This window comes from Argiope bruennichi, chromosome 8 (assembly GCF_947563725.1).
Source record: "Argiope bruennichi chromosome 8, qqArgBrue1.1, whole genome shotgun sequence".
NCBI classification, from domain to species: Eukaryota; Metazoa; Arthropoda; class Arachnida; order Araneae; family Araneidae; genus Argiope; species Argiope bruennichi.
In genome coordinates this window covers 29478753-29490839 of record NC_079158.1, presented here as the reverse complement: position 1 = coordinate 29490839, position 12087 = coordinate 29478753, and the positions used below count along the sequence as shown (strand labels likewise).

Here is a 12087-nt window from a genome sequence, read left to right as displayed (position 1 = left end):
TTATCAAACTGAATAAAATATTATAAATAACTTATAATTTGTAGATAATTAAGAGTTAGAGAAGGTTTTTTTTTTTAATTAAATTGCTAAAAACGTGTTCACAAAGGTAGTTCTAATTTTGTGTTCCATTTTATCCCCTTTGCACTTGAAGAAGCGGATTTAGAAAATTTGATCTATTAAATAGTACGTCTTCTCCTGAATAAGAAAAGTTTATTATCAATTTTTTAGTTATTTTTGTTTTGGAAGAAAAAACATTAATTCCCTTATGTAAGAAAGGATTATTTTCAACAATCGAGCTTTTCATTTACCATTGCAATTGAAATGTATGTATGATATTGACTAGGGATTAGAAATATATTTTGTCATATTTGAGTAGTAATTTGCAGAACAAACTGACTCAACAAAAGGATGCCGAGTACATTTTCCATTGATAAGATGCTTTTATTTACACTGAAATAGTATCGGGATCGAGAAGAATAGATGAAACAGAAGGACTTAAAGACAATCATGGAATATTCTAAAACATGTTCTTTGTTTACATGCTTGATTTCATAATGGTATAATGTCATACATCGATTCAGTTACAACCATATACTACGGTTGATGTTTTTGAAATAAATTGTTCAACGCATGCAAAATCATAATGATTACTTCAACAGTTTTGTGCATTTCACACCACTGCAACATCTTCGACCACTGCGTTTCCTTCTACCACCGAATTGCCAAGATCACGTGGTCTGTCACCATTTCTTGTTCTGTAATGTAATCCAACCTGACTTGTTTGAGTTTCAATCATAGATGAGACTTGAGTTACAGAAACAGGATGCATCATCACACTGGACTGAGTCCTTCCTCTACCAATCCCATGTCTCAAGCGATACCTTTGATAGGTGCGCTTCTGAAGGTAAATTACCTTGAAAGAATATGAAAGAAGAAATGTTGAACTAAATTAAATCAATATCCCTAAAGTAAATTGTGTTAAAATCATACTAAATATGAAAATATTCATTATTATCTGCATTAGATCAAAGTAGGAATTATTATGAGGTATAGTATGCATCCCCCCCCACTTTTGTGCTTGAGGTAATCCAATCATTCTTAAGTGTACTGTTTCACAGATTTTGGCGTGATATTTTAGCATGCGTTGTTCTAAAAAAATACCTACTAGAACGACTTTTATCAGCTGGATAAAAAGTGAAAAGACAAATTTACAGGATCAGAGAAGAGATAGATCAGGACCAGGATCAGATCAGAATAGATAGATCAGGATCAGATAAGATCATTGTAGGACATGTGCTTTTTCTTTTAATCAAGAGTTAGGAATAGGTGTGTAGTTTAAAAGGATGTCTCGTTAAGGGATATATGTACTATATGATTATTTATTTCCTTTTTAAGTCAATTCTTACAATTATTTAGTTGTAAGAATTGATGCTAATTTGGAATTTTATGTCTGCTTATTAATTTTGGCCAAAGTAGAAGTATTTTTGTAAATTTTTGTTATAATTCAGATTTACCAAAACTGTTTTCTTTTAAAATAATAAATATAACTTCAGAGTAAGTTAAAATTTTTATTTTGATAAAATTATTTGAAATTGAATTTTTAAATCATTCAGGGATATCCAAATATTTAATTTCTCACGGCTAACAAATTGGCTTATTTACATTAATTCATACATAAATTTCAGTGTTCGCAGAATCACGGAAGAAAAAAGAACTTAAGTGTCTTGTTTTCTGAATTAAATATTTAAAACAAAAAAATATCCTTTTAAATAATAATCACCCGAAATTTTACACATGGTTTACCTTCCCTTATTCCAGTTAAATTTCCAAGTAGAAATACTTGATGGAAATATAATTATGTGCCATGGAAAATAATCTAACTTGCATATCTAAACATTATTTGTATGGTACTAACATATGATTCAGCCGCTAAAACTTATAGGAAGAATTCATGCATATTAGGTTTCCGGGAAAGGAAACATTTACAAAGGTTATTAAGCAGAAAAGGAATAGGGAACCTACTTTCTACAGGTCATGTTGATCACGATGTGTCCTGATCGAAGAAAGGGATAAAAAGCAGGTGGAACGTCGCTTGCTGGCAACCGGTGGGAGTTGGCGATTTGTCCTGAATTTCTCGATCGTGCGCCATAACAGATGCAGAATCTGTCGAAAAAGTGCGATGGCTCAAATCTATGCTAATTGAACCAGATTTTGTACAAGTATATAGAAAAACTTACATTTACTTTTAAAGCATATTTTTAAAAAGTTTGATATTTAATTTTGAAATTGTATTTATTATGTTGCATTTAGCTTTTTGGAAATTTCTAATCTGTGAAATTTAGGTTTGTAGGTTTAAATTAGGTGTATTAAATGTATAGCTTTTTTTGGCAAAATCTGATTCATTTTAGAGCTTTAAAAACATCAAAAAGAACAATGAAAGCAGCTACGGCAGAATATATAAATCAATAACAAGTGGCTATTTCTAAGTACAATCTACAAGCTGTAATTTATGAGGGAAAGGATAAGGGCATGATTCTGTTTTGACAAATTTTAAATGGATTTGGAAACACAAAGATGCTCAAAGAAGTGCGCTCATTATGGAATAAGAACTATATGAAATAATCCTAAAAACTATGCAATATAAAGGAATAATATGCAAGCAATAATTGAATTTTCATTTAATCTCACATGGCACTTCAACTTAAAGTAATTTAAGGTTAAAATAAGCTGTGTATTAATTTATATGTTGTTCAGTAAAAAAGGATATGTTGATACTTCAAGGCATTGTGCATTCCCAATTTAATTTTTACTGTCCTTTCCCCCAATTCCATATACTACATCGAAATAATTGGTAATAGTTCAATGATTACTTTTATATTTCATTACAACTGATGTCAAAAATAAATATTGTCAAATGAAATAAGAATTAACTGATTACAGAGGATACCAAAGGTCGGTAAAACAAAGATAGTTTTATAAATTATTACCATGTAACAATGAAAATACTCCTTTAAAGTATCTATTGATTATTCATTGATTTGGTGAAAGTAATATATCCAAAGAAAAATCAAATTATTTTTTGAAAGAATTTCTTCAGTAAATTACTCATTTTTCCATCAGTTTTAAGAAAAAATTTAAAATTAATTGAAACTACTTAAAACAAATTAAGATTTAGGGAGTAGTACCCATGAAAATGAGCAATCCATGTCGAAAAAGGAAAATAAGAGCAAACGCAAAGTAAGGTCGCTATAAGATTATCTGAGGCGATCAGTAGCTGAAAGATCAGGACATTATCTTAAGTGTACTACACAGATATAATGCAGTGAGTTGTATAGGAGCACAGCAACCACTCAGAATCTAATTTTATAAACAACGTAATACTTTCAAGTTATGGTATTGCATTGCAAAATAAAAAAAAGAGAGAGAGAGAGAAAGCAAAGCATATACTATACTTAAGTTTCAGAAAAAGGAACATCATGGTAAGCAGATAAGAATATGGAATAAAGGCTCAATTATATAAAAATTAAAATTAAGTAGTTATTTCAAATCTTAGTCAGCCTACTTATAATCTATGTATGCAGTGAGGACTTTATAACGACCATACATTATATTTGCATCGCATCATAGAATTTTTTGTTCAAATTGATTTGTTTTCATATAAGGATTTTTAAATCATAGTATAGGTATCATTTGTCATAGGTGTCCTAACAATCTGGAAGTAAAAGTATTTTACAAAAGTACCAATTTCAGAGATAAATTTTTTAAAAAAAGTTTTAGCTTTATAATCGCAGGGTTATTTCAACAAACACAATTTTTAAAATGTAGAAAAGCAAATATTTTCATGCCTCAGTATTCTATAAAAGTTAAATTGTACAGTTAAGAGAATTCTGTTGCAATTGTAACTTGTGCAAATGTGGCATGCTCTCACAGAACTGTAAAAATATTGTTCGATCTAGATGGAAAACATGATTTTTCAATGGGATTAAAGAAATATGCTTAATAAATGAACCTACTTGTGGTAATTGTTGAAATTTTAAACTTAATTCTTAAAACTAAATGATTCCTGATGACAATTTCGAATTCAGATCTACGGAACACAGCAATCGAGAACCTATCTCGATGCGTATTCTTTGTGGAAAAGATTCATTCTATTTGAAGAGTTCATGCTATCTTAGATGTCATCAAATCTTAATTTTAAATTAAGAGATTCGTTGTAAAATAGCTCCCGTTTAGTCTTAGGTCTGGTATAAATTTTGGAACAAAAATTAAATAATATAAGTAAAAAAAAAAAAAAAGAGAGAATAAAATAGAAAAATTTTCATTACAAAATAAACGATATATTCCTAGCCTATTGGACCAAGAATGATACCCATTTTATGCACGAAAAGAATTATTTTATTACATTTCGTTTTGAAATATATGTTTCCATATGTGTTATGTAAACCATGAAGATTCATTGAAGTTATCATTGATTCAAGTTGCATTTTAGAAAATTGGTAATTTATTTTTGAAGAAAGGTTACGTAATCTTAAAATGTGGATATAATAATATCAAATTTATATTTTGTAGATTATTTTTGTTGACAAAGGGAAAAAATATTTCTTTAAAATTTATTATTTAACAAATCCTACATTAAATATCATTTCAATTTAATGATTGCTAAGTATATTGTAATTATCATAATACTGAAATATTATTTTCTTCTATACTAATTGGTAATTCTGCAGAATCCTGTTTTATTCTCTAACTTTCAAAGGAGTACATCTTTTTTTAGAGCTTTTTTCTCTAATGTCTCTACAACTAACATTCAAACTACGGGTTTGAGAATTTATTAAGCATATTAATAATCAAAATTACATTTATCAAGGCATTCAATTTTCAATGCACATCCGTTAAAAATAATGGAGCAATAATAGCTTTGTTCTGTTATTTTTAATTAATTGAATACTCATTTTGTTAATATTAATAGATGGATATATAATATCTATCGTTTCAGAATAATTGTCGATGAAATAATTAATATCAACGTGATTTTATAATTATCATTAATGTATTAAAAGTTACTACATAATTATAGATTATTAAATATTTAACACTAAGGTGTATTACAAAACTATGGTCCATTAAATACATCGATTCAAAAGTCATTACGGAATAATGATTGATTAAATATACAATTTCAGTGATATATCGTAATATAATTACAGGTCATTAAATAATGATTTGATCATTATAATTGATTTATTATCCAAAACCAAACATTAACCAAAATCCAATTTATTATCCAAAGATAATTGATTAATTTATAACAATGACTAATGCTGATTGATTTCTCTTTTTTTTCAATTTAATGTTTTCAGTGCCTGGAATTAAATTCACATATATATATCAAGGAGATGAAGGCGCCGAAAAGGAAAATAAATGGGTTCCCCACAATTATCTTCGTTAGCCGCTGAAATATAATCTCATTTGAGGTTTCAGTTTGAAATATCAGGCAATTATTATTTTATAAAAATAAAATATGTAGGTACTTACTTCTCCGTTCATATAGCAGAATATGAGGGACACCAGCAAACCCTGAAACAAAAAATAAATTATTAAATGAATGGCTTCTGGAAATTGATTCATCATTTCGTTTTCTTTAGTGAAGTGTGAATGATTACTATGTATCTTTGAAAGAAACTAATTAAGCAAATTACATTTAGTTAATGACAATTGAAATTGATGCTTTAGTGACTGCTACGCGATATATTATTGCATACAATTAAATAATACTGAACAAAATTATTATGCTTAAGAGAACTTGTTTATTTCAGTATAATTGAATCAAAAGTGAAATTTCATTATTCTAAAAAAATTTTAACAAATTGAAAGTTAAGAATTTAAAAAAAATGTTAAATTTTAAGAAACTCTTTTTATAGTTCTAAGCTGTAATTTTCTCAGTAGAATCGAGACTGAGTTTCCATGTATTTCAACTTATGTAATCATTGATTATAAGCAATACATTAAATAATCAATGGTCTTATAAAGTGCCATAAGTAACAACAACATCAAATAATCATCGAAAGGATCATTGATATGATCATTTTTATAGAGCTCACAGTTTTTACAAAATATTAGGTAACTATCCTAAAATTGTGATATAATTATCATTCTTTATATTTATCAATTTTCTATAGAAGTAATTATAATTACAAGAAATCAAAGCAAATTTTATCCCTTTCAAAAAATTTCTAATTTTCGAAAACAGCAAGTGGAGAATAATAAGACATATAGATTTAGAAACAGACAAAGATTGAAATGTGCCATCCATTTTTGCTGATTTAATTCTTTTTTTTTGTTGAGTTCTTCTTATTAATCTCAAAAATTTATTATTTTCATTGCCACATGTGGAAATGGAAAAAATCAGTTTAATGACTAATTTTTTGTTTGGTCTTCTTAATACGGCAATAGAGGAATGAAATAATTCAGTATTAATTATTTAACAAAATCTTGAATATCTGCATAAAGTTTTGCAAGCAAATTCTTAGATATATAATTCTTGTAAATTCTTTCATTTGATTGAAATTCAGAACTGCTAAAATATTATTCAGATATTAACTAACTATAAACTATTTATCAATCCGAGTGAAAACCTTCCGCACTGTAAAATGCAATTTAGTATAAGATTCAGGCATTGATCGAAACATTCGTTGAATTACTTTCTGTGAATAAAAATTATTGCGATGACATTTTAGAAATATTTCGTAAATCGAAAGTTTACTTTTAAATCCTGTCACCACATATTCAATATCGTATCGGAATAGGGATAGCTTTAGTCTCCAAAGTGGTGTCTAGATATAGTAAAAGAAGCTGCGTACGACGCAGTATGGCTGTTTATAGCGCATCATTTCAAAAAAATTCGAGTTAAAATTCATTTCTCAAAACTTGTATATACTCGAAATTTTTTCCTTTAAAGTTATTAAGCATTATCGAGTTATTAAAGAAATTGATTTCCCAGCACATTATCAAGACATGTAAAACTTAAAATTGTTTAATCGAGATTTTTAAAGCACTATGTTAGTGAAGTGGGAAGAAAGAAACACTTTTCAGCCTTTATGTTCGTTTAGCATTCTAAATGATCTGATCATCCATGATCCACATCATACCTATGAGCTGCAAATTGCTCTACATAATAGGGCATGCTAGAAAAAGCAGGAATAATATGTAACGAAATATCTTGGAGAATTTATTCATAGGCCACGTATATAATTCTGTTTGAAATAGCATTAGATAAAGAAAAGTGGAGGAGTCAGATTGATTCAGTACGAAGATCACTATGCAATACAGTATAATGCCCCAGTTAACGGACCTTCATAAAATTCAAAGATAAGCAGCCTGTTATTGAAAATTTCGTTCCTAACATTATTTAAATCTTAAATCGAGCTTGCTATGTGACTTATTGTCATATACTTTCCATATTAAAAGAAAATATGTTGTTACTTTATCGTTATTAGCTGAGTACTTGCGGACCTTTCATACTTAAAGCAATTTTTAAGAAGACAGGAATCAAAAATTGCCTTCTCTCCCCTTTTAAATTTGGTAATATAACATAAATTTCATATAATATCTAAGATATATCAATTTATTAAATCATTAAGGGCTTGTAAGATAGCCATAATGGTTTGGATATGTCTCGGCTAACAAATGCTCTCATAAAATAATAATTAATCGGTACCTTAAGAAATATTAGAAATAAAATTTCAATATACGTCACATTAAAACCTGTCTCCTCATAAACTGAAAATTACAGCATATAAGTACTATTGGAATTCCAATTAGTTCATGAAAAATATTTTATTTATCATAAATGAATAGAACGCAATTGTGTAATATCAATAAACAGACGATCTAATTATTCCTTTATTAATAATACCTAATCATTATTTTATTAAGCAATGTGAAGAAAGAAATCTGCCAACTAATATAATTTAAAGAAATTAAAGATATGAATAAGAAAATGTCTACTTAAAAAAAAATTCAAAACCTCACTATAGATTCTATATAATCTCAGTTATTCGATGTTTGTTTTACAAAATAGAAATTGTCTATCCTTATATAATGAAATTATGATTGTAAGATTTTCTTTCGATCTTAACTTGTCTCAAATTAAGTACTCAGAAATGAGAGATTCTAAATTGCAGTTTTATGAAATCCATACGAGAAGAAACAAATTAACCCTTAACTGGGGACGTGCGGTCAGTGAGACCGCTAGCGATAGATTTTCTATCACTCCTATTCTATTTTTAGCTCAATTAAATGGATTAATCATGTAGCTTCCTGTTTTGTGACCTTCAATACGCGCGCACTTTTTCAACCGATTTCAGCAGATGTTTTTAAAAATAATTGAGTTATTTCTTCGAGCGTGGTTTCTAAGACCACCTCTCCCTGTTAGTGTCCCAGTGATAAACAAGGCTTAGCAGAGGGCGCTCAAACTTGGGCCCCGAAATATCATCCAGTTTACTGATCCTATTATGAAGCAGTGCTCCAGACACTTTTAAATGAAGCAGAAAGGGATTTTAGTGATTAATATAATTGTACAGAAGAGTTTTTCGATGAAAGTTCGCATTTAACTGATTTTGATATGTATGTTCAAACATAATTAATTTTTCTAGTGATAATTTATTTTGAAAAATTTATAAAATACATTAATATACCAAGATAGATATATATACAGAATGTATAGGTTGATTTTTATACTAGTTCTTAACCTGTATGTTTAAAATGCCCTAAAAAACCGTGCTATGAAAGTCGCACAAGCCGATAAAAAAAAGGTCCAATTTTACCCATTGTCATTTTTTTTATTTTTCATATAATTGTTGAATTTTACATTATATTGTCTTCTATATACCTTCATAAACTGTAAAAAGAAATATGATTTAAAAAGTAAAAAGTAATATGCTTTTTCAAGAATATTATTTATTGTAAAATGTAATTTGAGAAGAAAATGTATGTCCCGACACATTTAGTTTTTTCAATAACAATATATTTTGAAAAAATTCTAAAACATATCTATATATCAAGAAAAATATCTGCAAAATACATTGGCAGTTTTTCATATTAATACATCCATTAGAAAATTTAATTTGAGTCTAAATGAAATGCGGTCTCGTAGACCGCACCTCCCCAGTTAAGTCCTAAAATTTCACCTCCTCAATTAAGGGTTAAGATTAGTTTAGTTATATTAATGTCCCGTTTTAAAGTAACACTTGGGCTATTTTGGGACAGAAATCATAATTTTGAGCCGTGGTCAAATGCGGAGTACGACACCTGAGTTGCCCCTCCTCTGATCTTTCGCACTACACCAGCGGGAGGTCGTTTGGCACCAGACCTGCTTACACGACGGTTTTTCGGTGGAATTGGGTCTCGAGCCAGAATCCCTCCGGTTTTGAATACAAATCCTTCCCACCTGGCCATAGCGGTTATAAGCAAATTAAGAGACTTTCAGCTGAGTCACTGGATAACTGAGTCACAAAATTTTGTTCATTTCAATATATAGGATTTTTTATACTTTCAAATATTTTCTTTTGAATACTTTTGTTTTGTCTTTTCGTATCTAAAAAAGATTTAGGAAAAATAATATGTATTCTTTGTATTAATTACAAATACTTTTGTGAAAACATGATCTCCTCATGTTTTGAAATATTTTTTAAAAAAATAACTTATTTTTGCTTTCTGTTCATTGCGTTTTCAGAAGAGAAATAAATCACCTATTCCAATTTATTTTTTGTTAAAGAATTTTCTCGAAATCTTTTCTTGAAAAGTTCTCCCATCAATGTTCCCGATAACGCATTGCCATCCACTGCTTTAAAAAAATGATTAAATTTGCCAATAGACAGGTGGGAGAATAATCCCAACAAATGCTTTCGATCTTCGACATTTTTCTTCAAACGCTTTATGTTCTCGTTCGATGCGAATCTAATGTATTTTCTGTGGACAGCAAACCTGGATTTACAGATGTTTACTGACACTTCATTTTCTGGGTAGATTGGAGTGTCTCTCCTGCCTCTAGACGCTGTAATCAGATACTTGGGCAAGCTCCTGCTCTTTTGACAGTTGTGATCGGTAAATATTGGATCGCTCCGTCTTGCATTCTTCTCTTTTTGGTGCAGCTGTCCGTTCAGAGCAACGATTTCGTCTCTAGCAAAGAAAGCACGGCTTTCCAAAAATGTAAGGAACAAAATTGTCGATGGAAAAAAAATTGTCCTTTTTAAAAAAAAAAAAATCACATTGGTTTGTTTGTCAGTTTAAAATTTATATGTCGGTGAAAAATACCTTACTGGTAGGAATCAAAGATAAGTTTTATATAAAAGGATGTGGGTGCTATGTCTCAAAAATAATAAGCGAAATAATAAAGACATACAATCATAATACAATATGATATATAGTGATACAAGACATAAAATTAAATAAGTTTTAAATGTATACTAATAATTAGAAATTATTTTTTTACTAAAAATAAAAAATATCTTATTGACCAAATAAAAAAAGAATCCTGCCTGAAGACTATTTCAAGGGTCACCCTCAGGCAGGGATTAAAAAAAAAAAGGGATTTTTCTGTGAGGGAATGCAGACAATTAGTCTAAAAATGATTCCTCGTGACCCGAAAATCCCCTGAAATTAGGCCTAATAGATATACCATTTTAACAGAAAGGACAATACAAAACAATAAATTAGAAGAAAAAAAACAACTAATAAGTAAAAAATCAATAACAAAATAACAATAAACACTAAAAACACTTAAACCAATAAAGAGAAAACAAAAAGGAAAGGACATAACAGCAGCAGCAAGGAAATTTTAAGCTATAGATTGTGATTCCCGCTTTTTAAAAACACAAAGCTAACGTATTAAAGGTAAATAATTGATTACACAAAATATGATTCGGGATTAATCCTTTTCCTAAAATTAAAATAGAACTTTACACTTGCATATTATATCACTCAATAGATGGCGCTGGGAGACTACAATTATTATTATTATATATATATATATATATATATATATATATATAATAAAAAGATCGCATAGGTTTTTACATTACAATTATTGTTGTGTTTAAATTTAGAGAAGTATTACACATGGTGGTACAACATGGTGGATAGGAAGATACGACATATACATGATAATTAAAATCCCTGCAGATTAAATATGCAAGAGCAATGAATCAGGCCAGTATGCAAAAGAAAATGATCTGGGATAGTATTTGTACTCCTCTCCTTATAAAGAAAAAGTTCATAGTCCTATGGAATGCTGTATATGTGATATTTCTTACTCTCAAAATTTAACTCTCTCTCACACACAAAAAAATTAAAATCGGAGAAGGAAACGTTTATGAAAAAATCCAGCAGTTTTCGGTTAATCTTATTTATTTTTTTATTTCATTTCCGTTCCTGTAATGAATTCGAGAAATAATTGATTATACTACTCTTTAATCTTTATAATAATAAATTATGGAAGAGAGAAACACTAAAAAGTGTTAAGAATTTAAAACATATATTTATTCACATGCTAAAGAAAATAATCAATCCTTAATTTGAAGTTAAAAGCGAAATTATGAAAGCGTGAGCGAGTAAAGCAACACTTTAAGATCAATATGCCACAATGTATATTCTTTAAATAAAAATTCACATACTTTTTTTTAAAATTTAAAACATATCGTAAAGATTATTATATAAAATACTAGTATATTAAGAATATTTTATTTGCGTCTCACTCATTTGCTATTTATTAGTGTGTAAAAATGTTTTTTGCACACTAATAAATGCCTATTTTTTGTTTTTTAAAATTAATTATTTTAATTATTAATATTTATTAATACATTATTTAAATCATTAATGTATCATTTTTAAATTATTTTATTTATTAATGAAATTATTCAACACTTACATAATATCGAAAAATATCATAATACAATATCGTATTCTGTTTGAAAAGGGGTCGTTGTTTTCAAGAAAAAATACAGCATAAATAATACTACAAATCCATCATAAAGGAAAGATATTTTACAATATTGTAACAATTCTTCAAGATATTATATAATATTCAAA

General features: G+C 28.3%; 1 protein-coding gene across 1 annotated transcript in view; it reads right to left on the bottom strand.

The window, feature by feature from the left end:
* Positions 1-444: 444 nt before the first annotated feature.
* LOC129981299 (calcitonin gene-related peptide type 1 receptor-like) overlaps positions 445-12087 on the bottom strand; it is a 314682-nt gene continuing 303039 nt past the window's right edge. Inside the window, exons 15-16 of the mRNA XM_056092074.1 lie at positions 5536-5577; positions 445-913 (exon numbers count right to left, since the gene is read on the bottom strand). Of these exons, the coding sequence (XP_055948049.1) occupies positions 671-913; positions 5536-5577 (285 nt within the window). The 3' untranslated portion in view covers positions 445-670. The remainder of the gene's footprint in view (positions 914-5535; positions 5578-12087) is intronic.